The sequence below is a fragment of the Pseudorca crassidens genome, chromosome 2 (assembly GCF_039906515.1).
Source record: "Pseudorca crassidens isolate mPseCra1 chromosome 2, mPseCra1.hap1, whole genome shotgun sequence".
NCBI classification, from domain to species: Eukaryota; Metazoa; Chordata; class Mammalia; order Artiodactyla; family Delphinidae; genus Pseudorca; species Pseudorca crassidens.
The window spans coordinates 129,870,851-129,889,465 of NC_090297.1; the positions used below are offsets into that span (position 1 = coordinate 129,870,851).

Sequence of the window (18,615 nt, forward strand, 5' to 3'; positions counted from 1 at the left end):
ACACAGATTTTTTTCCCCCAAAAGATACAAAAAATTTTCAAATACACAGAAAAACTCAAAGACTTGTACAGTGAACATCCATAAACCTGTCACCTAGATTCTATAATATTTTGTTACTTTTTTATCACAAATGTCTCTGTCCGTCTACCCTTATATGCAATTAATTAATCCATTTTAATACTTTAAAGTATTTTAATACTTTAAAGTAAATTGCAGGTCCCTGCCAGGACCTGGCCCCACCCACCACCAGCTGGCAGCCTCCATATGCGGAGGTCCTGGCAGCCAACCAGGTCAGGGGCCAGCCTTGACTACCAGTGCACCCTGCCACAACAGAAGGGTCCCACATAGGGGATACCCCTAGAGCATAAAGTTCTGGTGACCAGAAGGGAGTGTGCTGCTGTGCCCCATAAGACAGCTCCTACCTAAAGCCACTTCTCAAATACTGGGAAACATAACTGACCTGCCTAATACACAGAAATAAACACAGAGAATTATGCAAAATTAGGAGGTAGAGGAATATGTTCCAAATGAAGGAACACGGCAAAACCTCAGCAAAAGAACTAAACAAGGACGAGGTAAGCAGTCTACCCAATAAAAAGTTCAAGGTAATCATAAAGATATTCAACAAACTCAGGAGAAGAATGGGTGAACACAGTGAAAATTTTAAGAGTTAGAAAATATAAAGAAGAACCAAATAGCTGAACAAATGAATACAGTAGGAGAAATCAACAGTAGATCAGATGATACAAAGGAATAGATCAGCAAACTGAAGACAAAGTAGTAGAAATAACCTAAGCTGAACAGAAAAGAGGAAAAAGAATTTTTAAAATGAGGATAGTTTAGGAGACCTATGGGACAACCTAACATTCACATTATAGGGGTCCCAGAGAGAGAAGAGAGCAGGGGGTTAGAGAATTTTTTTGAAGACATAATAGCTGAAAATGTCCATAACCCATGAAAGCAAACAGACATCTAGGTCCAGGAAGCATAGAGAGTCCCAAACAAGATGGACCCAAAGAGGTCCACATTAAAATTAAAATGTCAGAAATTAAAGATAGAGAATCTTAAAAGCATCAAGAGAGAAGCAACAAGTTATGTACAAGGGAACCCATACATAAGGCTATCAGCTGACTTTTCAGCAAAAACTTTCAGGCCAGAAGGATGTGGCACGATATATTCAAAGTGATTAAAGAATAAAATCTACAAGAAAAAAATACTCTGCCCAACAAGGTTATCATTCAGATTTGAAAGAGAGAGAATCAGTTTTACAGACATGCAAAAACTAAAAAAGTTGAGCACCACTAAATGAGCTATACAGGAAATGCTAAAGGGAACTCACTAACTAGAAAAGATCATAAATTTAAATACAAAAGTTACAAAAGGAAAAATCTCATCAATAAAGACAAACATACAATAAAGGTAGTAAATCATCCACTTGTAAAGCTAGTACAAAAGTTAAAAGAAAAAAATAGTAAAGTCATCTATATCCACAGTAAGTAGTTAAGGGATACACAAAACAAAAAATGTAAAATATCATGTCAAAAACATTAAAGTTGGGGATGGGTGAGTAAAAATACATTCCAACTTAAGTGATCATCAGCTTATCATATATACATATAGGTTGTTATATATGAATCTCATGGTAACTGCAAACCAAAAATCTATAATAGATACACATGAAAAAAAGAGAAAGGAATCTAAGCATAACACTAAAAATAGTAATCAAATCAATAAGGAAGAGAGCAAAAGAAGAAAAAGGAACAAAAAAGAACTGCAAAACAACCAGAGAATAGTTAACAAAATAGCAATATGTACATACCCATGAAGAACTGCTTTAAAGGTAAATGGACTAAATGCTCCAATCAAAAGACATAGAGTGGTGGAATGGATTTAAAAACAGTAAGATTCATATATGCTGCCTATAAGAGACTCACTTTGTATCTAAAGACACAGATGGTGAAAGTGATAGGATGGAAAAAGATATTTCATAAAAATGGAAATAAAAAAAGAAAGCTGGGCTAGCAATACTTGTATCAGACAAAATATAGTTTAAAACAAAGACTGTAACAAGAGACAAAGAAGGACATTATTTAATGTTAAAGGGATCAGTCCAAGAAGAAGATATAACAATTATAAATATATATGCACCCAACACAGGAAGACCTAAATACATAAAGCCAATATTAACAAACATAAATGGAGAAATTGATAGTGCAGATGGAAAATTAACCCGAATAGATCACATACTAGGCCACAAAGCAAGTCTTAATAAATTTAAGCAGATTAAAATCATATCAAGCATCTTTTCTGACCACAATGATATGAGACTAGAAATTAACTACAAGAAAAAAACTGCAGAAAACACAAATATGTGGAGGCTAAACAGTATGCTACTCAACAACCAATCGGTACTGAAGAAATCAGAGAGGAAATTTTAAAATACCTGGAGACAAATGAAATCGAACAGTATGTGCTCTCTCCTTTCCCAGCACTGGCACCCTCTCCCCAGAGGGATGGTGTTTGAGCAAGAGGTGCTGGTGTGGGCATTTGGGGTAGGTCAGGGCTTGGGCTGTGGCAGTCCAATTGGGGTCTGAGACCCTGCTTCTGACACACTGCCTGTGTAAATAATGGTTCCCTCTGCCTGCTCAGATGCCGCTTTGGGTCTGAGCCATCTCTGTGTCTCACAGCCAAGCTTCCTCCTCAACCATGGCAGCCCTCACCCCAGTGTGGAGCTGTGTTGTGAAGAAAGCAGGGCTAGAGTGTTCATTTGGTTCAAATGGGGGCACACACTGGAGTGGTCACAGGAAGGTGGCCAGCCACCCATGCAGTTTACAAACCACCCTCTCTGTCCTGCTTCAGGAGCGAGCGTGTTCATGCTTCTTACAAGTGAAGCCCAGTCTTTTCACAGCCCTCCTGTTAGTCCCATTGGCCCTCCAACCAGCCAAGGAGCTTGTCTTTCCTGTGTTGGTCCCCAGAGCTGTGGCACCCAGTATGTGGCTCACATCACTCACTCTCCAGGGAGGATCTCTGCTCATGTAATCTCCCTTTTCCTCTGAGTCTCCTCTTAGTGGTACAGGTCTCAATCTGATCACTTCTCTTCCCTTCCTACTCAATTCTTCGTGGATCTTTCTTACAGTCTTGGTTGTACAGGAGTCTTTCTGCCAGTGTCCAGTTAGTTGTCAGTGACAGTTGTTCCACAAGTGGATGTACTTCTGATGTGTTCATGGGGAGAGGTGAGTTCCACATCCTCCTAATCCACTGTTTTCATCTCCTCTACACTTGGCCACGTTCCCATTGCCCATTCATAGATATTTCTTTGTAAAGTGTCTTTTCATATCTTCTTTCCATTTTTAACTTAGGTTGTTTGACATTGAGTTGTAGGAGTTCTTTATATATTCTGATTCAAGACTTTGTTTAGATATATTTGCAAATATTTTCCCAGTCTGTGGTTTACCTATTTATTTTCTTAATGGTGTCCTTTTATCAGTGGAGGTTTCTAAATTTTGATGATGTCTACTGTATCAGTTTATTTTTTTAATAGTTAATGTGTCTGTGCCCTGGCTAAGAAACCTTTGCATTTACCAAGTTACAAAGATGTTCTGTGTTTTCACTGAGTAGCTTTATAGTTTTCGTTTTATGTTTAGGAGCATAGTACATTTAGAATTAATTTTTCCATATGAAGTGAAGTAGGGATCAAGGTTGATTTATTTCCCCCATATGGATATCCAATTGTTTGAGCACATTTGTTGAAACAATTTTTATATGTTTATGTTTTTACATATATAAAAAAATTTCCTTTCCTCAATGTATTATCTTGGTAACTTTGTTGAAATTAAATGACTGTATGAGTGTGGCTCTACTTCTAGACTTTTTATTCTGTTCTATTAATTATTTGTCTATATATGTATCAGTTTTACCTTGTCTTGGATATTGTAAATACTTTTACACTAAGTGTAGTAAAGGCTTCTCTTCTGTTACTCTTTTTTTCTAGTGTTTCCACTCTCGCTTTCTAGATGTTATGGTCACCCCAATCTGTTCCCTGGTTCTTCAAACGAATAAGTCTACAGTTTTATATCCAAGTTTTAGCCATCCACACTGGTGCATGACCTCCAGCAAAAGCCATAAAGAATGAGAATTTTACCGTTCATTCCCTTCATCCAAGTTTATTTTCCCCTCCAGTTTCTTCCTGCTTTTTTGTTCAGTGCCTTCAGATAGTTGTTTTATATATTTGTCTCGATATAGTTTAAATTTGTTACCGGGGGGAAGGTTGGTCCAGTAGGAATTACTTCTCCATTATAGAAGTGGTACTCAGATGGTTTTTGAAAGTCAGTCTGAAAGCAGGCATCTGGCCAGAAAAGCAATTAAAATGAGGAGTGGGGAGAGGTATGGTGCAAAGAGAGGCAAGTTTCAGATAGAGGGAAAGGATTTGATTCAACTCACAGAAGGCTTAGAATAAAGCCAAACAGTGCTTAGAAGAACTCCAAGGGAAAGAACTTGCTAGAGCATTGTGTTTTTCAAACTGTGAATCATAAAATCAAATTTGGTAGGTGGCCTCTGAAAAGTCATTTTTGTTGCTAACCTAATCCAAAGCCATAACACAATTAGAAAGTAAGATCAATACATTGCTGATTTGAACTTTTATTCTCAGCTCTCCAGTTAGAGAATAGTTTGTGAGGTCACTGAGTTCATCCCTTCTCTGGTGTGTTGTGGACCTTCATTTTATATTGGACTTCTCTTGTAACACAAACGAGCATATAAATAGCACACTTCTCAGTAAACATGAAATATATAAAGATGGATCAAACATTTGTCAAAGTTTTGTCAGGGTTGATGAAGCATGATTGACTTCAGAGATCCCCAGTTTTAAGGAATCCTCAACTTAGACATCTTTTATGGGGAAGGGAAACCTTGAAAATATATCTCTTATCAACAGATCTCAGAGTTCCTTGTTCATGGAAAAGGAAGTGATGGAGTACCATCAGGAATGCACTAAATAGGGATAGTATTAGAACCTTTCCCCTCTTTCTTTGTTATTTTTTCCTTCTCTTTTCTCTCTGTAACTCTCCCTCCACCCTAACTCACACACACACACACACACACACACACACACACCCATGAGCTCTGGATAAAAGTACAAATAAGGACTCATAAGTATATAATCAAAGAAAATTAAATAAGTAAAAGGATGCTAATCCATCTTTCAGTTTCTAAAATTAGGCTGAACTCTGGAAACTGGTTATAATGAAGAAAAGCTTCTTTTAAATTCTTTAGCTAATGATTCCATGATATAATTCGTCTCTTATTAGAAGAGAGTGTCATAATATCAACATTGGCAGAAGAAGGTTAAAAGATAACAATAGTACTTCAAAAGACACCATTAAGAGCATGAGAAGGCAGGTCACACACTGAGAGAAAATATTGGTAATACATATGTCAGACAATGATCTTGTCAACAGAATGTATAAAGAACTCCCATGAATCAGCAATAATAAGATGAACAGCCCAATTAAACAAATGAGCAAGAACTTGACGAGATAATCACAAAAGAATATGTATCAGTTGCCTAAAAGCACATGATAATATGCTCTATGTCATTAGCCATCAGAGAAATTTAAGTCCACAGGAATTAATAAAAGGAAAAAGACTGGCAATGTCAAGTATTGACAAGGATCTGAAGCAGTGAATACTCTTATATTTTGCTGGTGTGGATGCAATAATTGAACAACCACCTTGCAAAATAGTTTGGCAGTATCTTATAAAGTTAAACATACCCCTATCGTTTGAACCGTGAACCCCCACTCCTCGGTATTTACCCAAGGGAAATGAAAACCTATGTACACAAAAAGCCTTATGTATACAAACCAGCTTTATTTGTACTAGCTCCAAACTGGGAAAAAAACCAAATGTTTATCAATGGGAGAATGGATAGACCAATTGTGGTATGTTCATACAGTAGAATACTACCCACTGATTAAAAGGGATGAACTACTGATGCATGCAACAACATGGAAGAATCTCAGAAACATTATGCTGAGTGAAAGAGGCCAGACACAAAAGAGTATATATTATATTAATCCACTTATATGAAATTCTTTAAAAAATGCAAAGCTGGGGCTTCCCTGGTGGCGCAGTGGTTGAGAGTCCGCCTGCTGATGCAGGGGACACAGGTTCGTGCCCCGGTCCGGGAAGATCCCACATGCCGCGCAGCGGCTGGGCCCGTGAGCCATGGCCGCTGAGCCTGCGCGTCCAGAGCCTGTGCTCTGCAATGGGAGAGGCCACAGCAGTGAGAGGCCCGCGTACCGCAAAAAAAAAAAAAAAAAAAAAGCAAAGCTAATAATAGATTGTGAAAACAATCAGATTACTGGTGGCCTGGGGTGGAGGTGGTTTGACTGCAAAGAGGCATGAGGAACATTCTAGAATGATGGAAATATTCTATAATGACGGGGTTACATAAATGACTCAAAGGAATTGTGAAATTAAAAGGTATGCATTTCACTGAATATAAGCTATATTTCAATAAAGTTTTTTTAAGTAAAAAAAGAGTTCTAGTCCCTGTACTCTGACTACCTTGGCATATGGGAGATTCCCCACTTACCCTCCCTATGGTAACCATTCCTATTTATCTTTGATAACCATTGCCCTGGACAGAGAGTTTTGGTGTTTTTTTTTTTTTGCGGTACGCGGACCTCTCACTGTTGTGGCCTCTCCCGTTGTGGAGCACAGGCTCCGATGCACAGACTCAGTGGCCATGGCTCATGGGCCTAGCCACTCCGCGGCATGTGGGATCTTGCCGGACCGGGGCACGAACCCGTGTCCCCTGCATCTGCAGGCGGACTCTCAACCACTGCGCCACCAGGGAAGCCCCAGAGAGTACTTTTATACTCACAAAATCATAGTGCATTAAATGGAGATTCCCCTCACTTTAATGAAGCACAACAGATAGGTGAGATACATGGAATGGGATACATGTCCAGGATTTAAACAGCACAGTTGGGATGTTTGTCTTTTAAAAACAAATGTAGGAGCATCTGAATGATTTTCGTTTTTGTTGTTCTAAATCAGGGATCAGGAAACTATAGCCTACGCTGTCTGACTTTGTACTACCCTTAATCCACAAAAGCCACAAATGGTTTTTATATTGTAAGGGGTTGTTTAAGAAAAGAAAAACAATATACAACAGATATGTAAGTGTCCCTCAAAGCCTAAAATATTTACTATTTGGACTTTTACAGCAAAACCTTACTAATTCCTATACTATAGTCTTTGATCAGCATGGTCCGCCTACTGTAATTGATTCAACCTCTTAAAAACTTGAACAGGGTATTTTTAAAAAAAAAATTGTAGTCTCAGCAGTTTGAAGTATTAAGCATACAACCTGATTTCCTTTTCTATAAAGACTAAGGTGAATATTAAGGTGAATGGTATGATAGCTGCTTCTCTAGGGATACTATATTTCCTGTGAATGGGCCACTGGCTCTGTACTAGCAGCCTGGTTAGAATGATGTTGAAGATGGTAAATAGGCAGAACATTTCGTGATAGTGTGTGGCATGTGTGGCAAGAGGCTCTCTCCCAGCCATTCTGCTAAAAATGCAGGGCAATACTAAATGTTTCCGGTTTGCCCTAGTGGTATAGATGGGAGGAATCACCCTTTAGCCTCTGGAAAGTGCGAGAGTAGTTTAGAAGGTGCCTGAGAACATGTAGAGGCTAGAGAGGGTGATTTTTTTTTTTTTTTTCTGTTAGGTTAGGGGATCTGCACTGCACTCTCGCAGCATTAAGGTTTCCCCCGTATGGTGCATTAGAATTCCCACATCAACTGTAGAACCTTCCCACCCTCTTCCACTATTTGCTTCTGCCTCCCACAGTCTCATTTGCCTGACCACAAACCATAATGGATCTTTAAAAATTAATTTAGGTGCTCTGAGCATCTCTTTATTCCAGATTCTAAAGATGAACCTGGGGATAATGGTACATCTAGAATTGCTTTAGGAAATGTACAGCCTCTTTGAGGGATCCCACTGTGCTAATGGCTCACACATCCAAATTGAGGGATCATTGAAATTGTGGTGGACAGGCCAGGGACAAGAACAAGCAGCAGCTTGATGTGAGCTAGCACTTAGGTTAAACTCCGTGAATGTTTATGATTCTTCTTTCTTTTCATCTTTTCTCTAGGCCTACTCTGTCTATGACGAAGACATTGGGTACTGTCAAGGACAGTCTTTTCTTGCTGCTGTGTTGCTGCTGCATGTAAGTAATTTTCCATGTAATAAAGGGCATGGTGCTGCCAAGTTTATTTTATTTGATGCTTGGTTTTGTTTTCCCTTCTTATTCTCCATTGACCTGATGGAGATTACACATGGCATATCTTTTTAAAAATGTTCTTTTGGTGATAAAGTAAGAGATCTGATGTCACGAACAGGACAGTTTCTCAGTAGAATTAATTTTGCTGGCTGGTAGGGAATAAATTGCTTATTTGGAGTTATTTTTAACTAGAACCCTCTAGAATTAAAGAAGTCAATGTAACTGCCCAAATATGAGCAGGACCAGAGCCATGATGAAGGAATGTGACAAGGAAGTCTTCTAACTTTTTTGTGATTTATTTTTGTATACTCTCTTTTCTCTTAGTCGCCTTCATTTAACAGAACATTTATTGAGAATCAGTTGTCAGTACTGGGCTAGGAAGTGGGATTACAAATACGAATAATTTATCGTTTGTGTTCTCAAAGGCCTCATGGGCTAGGATGGGGCACAGGTAATGTACGCACGTACCTATTATTTTAGTTCTTTTTATGTATCTGTGCTGATTTTTGTGATGATCACTGTAGAGGAGCTTACAGTGTGCCAAGTGAAAGCGATGCACAGAATAAGAGAATAGAGAGGAGAATTATCCAACTCAGCTCTGCCAGAACTTTCAGAAAAGACTTTCTAGAGGAGGTGGTAGCTTTGCCAGGACATAAATATTTGAGGTTGGGGAAGGTGAGCTGGGTAAGAGAGGGAGTAGCGATTGGTAGACAAAAGGAACAGCATTAGCAAATGTATGGAAACACAAAGGGCACAGCATATAAAGGGAACAGTATGAAATGATAGTTCCTTTACTGTTGCTATAGAAATTGTATGCAGAGAGAGGTATGAGGTAAAAATGGTCATATGGGCAGGGACCAAATTATGAAGACTTTTTAATAATGTCAAGAAATGTGGGCTTTATGCTAAAGCTAATGAGGAGCCATTGATCATTTCGAAGCAAGGGAATGACAATCAGATGTTCACTTCAGATAAATTATTATATCCATGTAGAGAGTTGAACTGAAGGGAGCAAGCAATAGCAGAGAGACCAGTTAGGAAACATCAATCTAAATGAGAGATGTTGAGACCCAGAGAAAAAAACAATTAAAAACATGCAGGAGGGGACTTCCCTGGTGGCGCAGTGGTTAAGAGTCCACCTGCCAATGCAGGGGACACGGGTTCGAGCCCTGGTCTGGGAAGATCCCACATGCCGCGGAGCAACTAAGCCCGTGCGCCACAGCTACTGAGCCTGTGCTCTAGAGCCTGCGTGCCACAGCTGCTGAAGCCCATGCGCCTAGAGCTGGTGCTCTGCAACAAGAGAAGCCACCGCAATGAGAAGCCCACACACCGCAGCGAAGCGCAGCCCCTGCTCGCCGCAACTAGAGAAAGCCTGCACGCAGCAACGAAGACCCAATGCAGCCAAAAATAAATAAATACATAAATTTATTTTAAAAAATATCTAAAAACATGCAGGAGGCAAAATTGGTAGGTTTCATGGATGGATTGACAAAGGAAGGGTCAAAGGTAACATGTCTAGTTTTCTTGCTTAGGTGACTGGATGAAGTATGGTATTTTGAGCTGAGACAGAAAACACGTCCGTTGAGATTGAATGGAGAAGAAAGGTTAGGAGTTGATGATGAATTTTGTTTTGAAATTTGGCGGAGGTGGTATTTTTGGGATGTCTGAGTAAAGCTGTCCAGCAACCAACTGTTTACTGGAGACTGACACTGGGGGAGGAATCAAAGCTGAAATCATGAGAGTGGATTAGACCATATAAGAAGAATAAATAGAAGAAGAAGAACAGAATAGATCCCAGGAATGCCAGATATTTAGAGGACTGATGAGGAAGAGGAATCCTTGAAGAATTTCTGGATTTTCAACAGAGAAGCAGCATTGTATAATGTCAAATGCAGCAGAGAGGTCCAGCACGTTTAAAACAAAAGCATTTCTTTTAGGTTTGCATTCTGGAAACGAAGAACAATTATAATAGACTCGTGGTCCTAATGCTGATCATTTGATTTTAATGATACTAATAATATACGGTGGTTCTATTGTGATTATTCACTTTAACTTTGACTTCTTTCTCTGCGGCATCATTATCTGTTTATGGTCTTTTTGATCTTCTCCTTGCTGTCCTTTTTTTGTCATCTCCACAGCCCATGTTCTTCAGATTTCTTGTGATAATCAAGTACTTTATACTCACAAATTCTTGGAGCCTTTGTTCTATTACTAAACCCACCTAGTAGTTAGAATAGTCAGGTCCCTACCACAGGGGACTGGAGACTATAAACTGTGACATAGACGTGTTCACCAAGTTTCATAACCACCATTTTTCTAAAAGGAGATTTTATGATAATTCTGACGAGAGCTGATGTCCAAGCCATGGATAGTGAAGCTTTATCTTCCACAAAGTAATCTTTGAATATGTCACAGTTTAGCATTTTAGACCTGTAGCCCCATTAAACACATTATAATATATTGATTAAACTTCAGTGGGAAGAATATCACTCCAGGAAATCTGTTCTGAGACTTAACAGAAGTTTAGTTAACTGTAAGTTCATATTTCTCTGGACATACTTCCTCCCCGAAAAAAAAGAGAGGCAGTGATTCAAATAACTAGGAAACTCAAATAACCCAGATTTTTTTTTTTTTTTTTTACATTATCTACTGTCCTATTACAAGGGTCATGGAAAGTCGGCCATTGTAAACGTATTCAACAAAATTGCCTCCAAAGTATGTGACAAGATGAATAGAAATTCAGTTTAGTTTCTACACTTTCTACATTAATAGAACTATGCAGTTGTTGCCATGGCTTGTAAAAATAACTGGAAATATAGAAATGCCTTCAGAATCCTGGAGGAAAGATGAACTGATATTTAGTGTTAATGAATAAAAATCTTACATTGTAATTTTTAATTAAAAGTATATGTGATAATTCTGTTAATCAGCATATTTCATTGACTGACCAACCCATCCATTAACCAATTTAAATAAGAGAAGGTAACTGTAATTTTTTCTTTTCCATATTTAATTTTGCCTCTGTGGTTTAAATAGGTAGAAGAATACACTCTAGCTTAAACAATTCATCAAATACACTATCTCGGGTTCCAGGGAGATATGTTATTAGGGTCTTACTGACTAATTTTTTATCAGTTACATAAGCTATTGCTTCTTTTTGCTGCCAGACATCCTTTGGCAACTCCATATTAATCATTGTCAGAACCTGCTTCTTCTTGGGATGCTGTCTTTTCCTCACCCATGGTCATTTATATTTCACATTCACTGCCTAAGAGGAAAGAAAGACCAAAAATGAAAGTAGGATCAAGAACAAAAATTTAGAATTTTAAAGTTTTTCCATGTCTAGATAGTTTTAAGAAATAAGTATCTTCTCCTGGTGCTTGGAAACTTCCAGAAGCTTTGATAATAGCTTTGTAACTTGTAGTAGTTTAAGCAGTGGAAGAATTAAGTGTTTATCACATAGATGCTGTTATATCTATTGATGGAATTATAAGAAATTTATCATTTACAGTTTGGAAAAACTGTTACAGCACAGATTGCTTGTAACCATTATAGTGTTTATCTGCCTTTGAAGTTAAATATGTAATAATTATCAGTAATATCATCATTATATTATTAGTGTAATAAATAATGTCCTCATATATTTCATTTATTCTAAGAATCATATAAAATATTTTAGATAATTTTTAACCCCAATATATTTCTCGCACATATTTATTGTCAAGCAGCTTTAAGGTTTTTTTTTAATTGAACATATACTTTTTTAGACTTTCAGAAAATTATGCTCCTTTTTAAGGTTAAATCACTCTATGTAAACTAATATCAACATGTATGGAAGCTTTCCAACTGCAAAAAGCATTATTTTTGGATAACCCAAAATGTTTAAAAGTATTGTTTTTTTTCAAAAACTGTAACCAGGCATAACTCGTTTGGAAACCAGTTTGGCTTTTATCTGATAAAGATATGCATACCAGGCAGCTCCACTCCTAGATATATACTTTAGTCAAATTTATGAACATGTACACTAAAATCATGTATTAAAATTGTTTTAGGATCAGTGTTTATAATAGTCGAACAACTCAAATGCCCACTATTATAATGTCTAATATTAGAATTATAATTAGAAATTAAAATGGATAAATTGTGGTATATTCATTTTGTGGAACACTATACAGCAAGTAAAGAAACACTTCACACTACGTAGGCTAATGTGAATGAATCATACAAACATAATGTTTAGTAAGAAAGCAAATTATTGGTATCATTTGGTATGATTCCATTTTAGTATAATTCAATAACAGACAAAAGTAAACTCTATTTTAGGATGCTCCATGCATGGAAAATATAAATAATACCAGTGAAGTGATTACTGTTAAAATCAGGACAGTGATTTCTCTGAGGAGAAATTGGGAGTCATGACTGGGTGAGGACACATAGGGATCTTCAGGAGTATTAACAGTATTCTAGTTCTTAATCTGTTTTTACTTCATAATTGTATATTCATTGAAGTATAAATTTAGCTTTTATATATTATTCTGTGTGCCATATTTCAAAATAATATAAGGTTTAAAAATTACAGATCTTTAAATGCTTCCTCCCGAAAAAGACAAGTTTCAGATAAGATTTAACCAGTGGGCATCAGAAATGAGAAGCAGAGCTACTTCTTAGTTTTCCTGAAAATAAGGATTCTACAGAGTCCAAGGTAACAAAATAGAGGCTTCCTAGTGTCTTTATATGTATATATAAGTGAAAATATTTGTGCCATTATATTATTTAGGAATCTTTCTGCTACATGTGACGTAACATTAACTAAAAGTAGTTTAACTTAAAAAGGAAATATATTGGCTCACATAACTGGGAAGTCCAGAGCAGAGATGCTTTTGATATGGTTGGATTCCAGAGTTCATACTCTGTCATCAGAAATCTGTGTCTCTGTGTCTCTGTTCTGCTTAAATTTTCTTGCCTTAACTTATATGGGCAGGCCACAAAGTGGGCAGCCTGGCTGCAGACTGGCCTGGCTTCATATCCTTTCAGTTTTACAACTTCATTTAAAAGGGATCATCTTTTGCTATAGCTCCTGTACTTAAACAAACAAACAAAACAAATAAGCAAACAAAAACCCTGAAGGATTCTGGTTGGCCTGCCTTGGGAATCTGCCATCCTTGAATCAATTACTAAGGGCAGAAAGGCAAGGTATCTGATTGGGCTGGCCCAGTCTTGAGTCCACCTCAGTGCTGACAGTGAACTGGATCAACTCCTCCTGAAAAATGGAATGGTTTTCCTAAAAGAAAGGAGATTTTGACATCAGATGATAGGGAGATGGGATGCTAGACAGATACATCACGTTATCTTATAGTGATTCTTTACAATAAGAGTTTTAGTATATTTTAAATAAGCCCTTCTGTATTCCCAAATCACTTTTTCCTTATAAATCCAAGAGGTTTTCCTGTTCTCTGTTAATTCTTGCATCAGTGCTTTGGAGCCATTACCCAGCATCTTCCCTTTGTGTCCTATAAATATACTCAAGACATTTTACCTTAAAAAAAAAATCCTCTTTTGATCCTCCCATTTAGCTCTCTTAGGTTTCTTTGCCCTTTCAAAGCTGAACTCCTTCAAAGGATAGTAAAAAGCACAACTATGAATTTGAATTGTGGTTTAATACCTTTCAAGTTACATGACCTTGGGCAAGTTTCCTGAGCTTCAGTTTCTTCATTTATAATATAAAGTGAAAATAATATTATCATCCTTCTAGGGTTTTTATGAATATTGAATACCTTGTATTATAAGTGTAGAGTCTTATTTTGTATCTGGCACAAAAAGAGTGCAGCCAGGGGATTAAGTCCAGGCTTTTGGCAGTTCTGCTGGATTTAGATCCTCTGTCAGTGGGGCATAATGGCTGTAGAGCCTGTTCTACTGCCCTGCCCAGGCAGGGACGCAAATTCACAGACCCCACACAATTGCCAGTTTAGGCTTCAGTCCTGACTTTCTAGGAAGTTTGTCCAGAGAACCAGAGCAGCTGCAGATCCCATCTTACAGCCCTTCTCAGTCAGAAAGCCAAGGTAGCAGCCCTGCCCAACTGTTAGGCATAGCCTCTGCCCCTGCATAACCAGGTAGCCTGAAGAGTCACCCTGGGCAGCCTCAGAGCCCAGCCTATAGTACCATCAAGCCATGAAGCCCAGCCTACAGTCCTGCCTAATTGCTAAACACAGCCTGTGGCCTCATCTAGTCAAGGAGCCTGGATAGTAACCCTACCTGACCACACAGCGAAGTCTTTAGCCCCACCCAGCTGTGTGATATAGCTGGAAGCCCTTCTTGATCAGAGAGCCCATTCTGTTATCTTGCCCAACAGTGGAACACAGCCAACAGCCTATCTGACCATGAAGCCAAGCCTGTGGTCCTGCCCAACTTCGAAGCACAGCCTGTGGCCCCACCTAAACAGAGTCCAGCCAGTGGCACCATCTGGTGGGGAGCACAACCTGATACCTCATCCAACCAGGACCTATTGCAGAACTCAGCCCATAGCTCTTCCTAATTATAGAGTCTACCCAATGGTAGACCCTGCCAGGGAACATAGCCTGTGAACTTGCCTATCCAGAGGTGATTGCAGAGCCCCGCTAGTGGCCAATCTGACCATGGAGCACAGCCAGCAGCCCCACCCAATCAGCGAGTTCACCCAATGGCCCTGATTGTATGTGGATCCCAGCCAGCAGGCCCACCTAACCACAGAGCCAACCCAGTGTCACCACCACTCCCTACCCCAACCTCAGAGCATGAACAGTGGCCTCTCCCAACTAAAGACTTTGAGATCAAGTCCTGCTTTTTCCCATGGATGCTACCAGCATTATTCCAAACTGAGCTAACTGGTGAAGGTCTTTCCATGCCACAGCAAACCTGTAATGTCTGTAAGAGGGAGACTGCTTACTCAAATGTGCAGATAGCAATGCAGAGGATCAAGGATCATGCAGAATCAGGTAAACATGACATTACCAAAGGAAACTAATAAAGATCAAATAACTGACTCTAAAGAAATAGAGATCTATGAACTATCTGACAGAGAATTCAGAATAATCCTCTAAAAGAAGTTTGGTGAACTACAAGGACACACAGACAACTAAATGAAGTTAGGAAAGCAGTGATGAAAAAAACAAGTTCAACAAAACAATAGAAATGTCAAACAGATAGAAATCCTAGATCTGAAAAATACAATGACAGAACTGATGACTTCAATAGAGAGCTACAACACACTCAGCCAAACATAAGAAAGAATTAGTGAACTAGAAGGTAGGTCATTTGAAATTACAAGTCAGAGGAACAAAAAGAAAAAAAGTGGAGAAAGACTTATCGGATACTATCAAATTAAACAATCTATACATTATGGGAATCCTAGAAATAAAAGAGAAAGAGAAGGGGACAGAAATCTATTTAAAGCAATAATGGATGAAAACTTCCCAAACTTAGGGGGAGAATGAACTTCCAGATTTATGAGGCCCAAAAGACCTCAGTGGTTAGAATCTGAAAAGGGCTGCACCAAGACACATTATATTTAAATTGCCAGAAATTGAAGACAAAGAATTTTGAATGCAGCAAGAGAAAAGCTACTCATCATATATAAGACTGTTTACAGAGTCATAAGACTGTTTAGTTTCTCAATAGAAACACTGTAGGCCAGGAAGAAGTGGGATGATATATTCAAAATAGTGAAAGAAAAAAACTGTCAACCAAGAATACTATACCTGGTAAAGCTGTCCTTTGTAAATGAAATAGAGATAAAGACTTTCCCAAACAAACAAAAGCTGAGGGAGTTGATCATCACTAGACCTGCCTTTCAGGAAATACTAAAGGGCATTCTTCAAGCTGAAATAAAAGGATGCTGATTAACATCATAAAAACATGAATGTGTAAAATTCACTGGTAATGGTAAATACACAGTTAAAGTCAGATTCTCTAATACATAATGGTAGTACATAATTCATTTACAACTCTTTTTAAAAAGTTACAAAACATGGGCTTCCCTGGTGGCGCAGTGGTTGAGAATCCGCCTGCCGATGCAGGGGACACGGGTTCGTGCCCCGGTCCAGGAAGATCCCACATGCTGCGGAGTGGCTAGGCCCATGAGCCATGGCTGCTGAGCCTGCGCGTCCGGAGCCTGTGCTCTGCAATGGGAGAGGCCACAACAGTGAGAGGCCCACATACCGCAAAAAAAAAAAAAAGTTACAAAACAAGTGTATTAAAAATAACCTCAACTACAGCAATTTTTATCACAATATATATAAAAAAGATGTAAATTGTAACATCAGTAACAAAGTGTGAGGTGGGAAGAAATAAAAGTATGAAGTTTTTGTATGCTATCAAAGTTAAGTTGTTATCAACCTAAAATAGGATGTTATAACTATAAGATGTTTTATGTAAGACTCTTGTTAACCATAAAGCAAAAACCGACAGTAGATTCACCAAAGAAAAGAGAATCAAAGCATACCATTACAAAGAATCATCAAATCACAAAGGAAGACTGTAAGAGCGGAAGCAAGGAGCAAAGGATTTACAAAAAAGAACACAATTAACAAAATGTTAATAGCGAGTCCTTATCTATCAATAATACTTTAAATGGATAAATTATTTAATCAGAAGATGTGGAATGGCTGACTGGACAAAGGAAAAAAAGAAACAGGATCTAATGGTATACTGCCTAAAGAGTCTCACTTTAGCTTTAAGGACACACATAGACTGAGAGTGAAGGGGTAGAAAAAGATATTTCAAGTAAGTGATAACCAAAAGAAAGTAGAGGTAGCTATATGCTTATATCAGACAAAATAGACTTTAAGGTAAAAATGTTCAAAACAGAAGAAGAAAGTTGTATAATGATAAAGGAGTCAAACCATCAAGAAGATATAACAAATTATAAAATTTGTATGCACTCACCTGTATGTTCAGAGCACCTAAATATATAAAGCAAATAGAAACATAACTAAAAGAAGAAATAAATAGCAATACAGTAATATTTGGGTACTTCAGTACCCCACTGTCAACAATGGATAGATATCCAGGCAGAGAATCAATACAGAAACAGCAGATTTTAGCAGTACTGTAGACCAAATAGACCTAACATATACACAGAACAGGCCATCCACCAGCAGCAACACATTCTTCTCAAGCACACATGGAACATTTTCTAGGATAGATCACGTGTTAGGTCACAGAAAAAGTCTCAACAAATTTGAGATAGAAGTTATATAAAGTATCTTTTACAACCACAGTGTTATGAAACTAGAAGCTAATAACAGGACGAAAGCTGGAAAATTCACAAATGTGTGCAAATTAAAAACACACTCCTGAACATACAATGGATGAAAAAAGAGAAATTAAAAAATATATATCTTGGGCTCCCCTGGTGGCGCAGTGGTTGAGAGTCCGCCTGCCGATGCAGGGCACATGGGTTCGTGCCCCGGTCTGGGAAGATCCCACATGCCACAGAGCAGCTGGGCCCGTGAGCCATGGCCGCTGAGCCTGCGCGACCGGAGCCTGTGCTCCGCAACGGGAGAGGCCACAACAGTGAGAGGCCCACGTGTCGCAGAAAAAAAAAAAAAATCTTGAGACAAGTGAAAATAGAAACACAACATATCAAAACTTATAGGAGGCAGCAAAAGGAGTTTTAAGAGGGAATCTTATAGTGACAAATGCATACATCAGGAAAAGAGAAATATCTCAAATGAACAACCTAACTTTACACCTCAAGGAACTGGAAAAAGTAGTACAGACTAAGACCAAAGTTAGTAGAAGGAAGGAAATAATAAAGACTATAAGACAAATAAATAAAGTAGAGAATAGAAAAACAATGGGAAAGATTGACAAAACTGAGTTGATTCTTTGAAAAGATAAGCAAAATTATATACTTTTAGCTAGATTAACTAAAAAAAAAAGAGGGTGCAAATAAATAAAATTATTTAAAAATAGGAGACATTGCAGCTGATACCTCAGAAATACAAAGGATCGTAAGAGACTACTGTGAAAAATTATACACCAACAAATTGGATAACCTAGAAAAAATGAATAAATTTCTAGAAACACACAAGACTCAAGAAATAGAAAATCTGAATAGACCAGTAACAAGTAAGGAGATGATTTTTCAAGAATCAAAACTCCCCCAACAAATAAAAGCCTGGGACAAGATGGTTTCACTGGTGCATACTACCAAACATTAAAACCAAACATTTTAAGAAGCATTAGTACCAATCTTTCTCAAACTCTTCCAGAAAAATTGAAAAGGAGGGAAAACTCCCAAACTCATTTTACAAGGCAAGCTTTACCCTGATACCAAA

General features: G+C 38.1%; 1 protein-coding gene across 6 annotated transcripts in view; it reads left to right on the forward strand.

Moving 5' to 3' along the window:
- The window catches only part of RABGAP1L (RAB GTPase activating protein 1 like), a 687,421-nt gene that overhangs the window by 426,067 nt on the left and 242,739 nt on the right, over positions 1 to 18,615 (forward strand). For all 6 annotated transcript variants that reach the window (XM_067728697.1, XM_067728698.1, XM_067728699.1 and 3 more), the window contains one exon: positions 8,171 to 8,245. In XM_067728697.1, the coding sequence (XP_067584798.1) occupies positions 8,171 to 8,245 (75 nt within the window). The remainder of the gene's footprint in view (positions 1 to 8,170; positions 8,246 to 18,615) is intronic.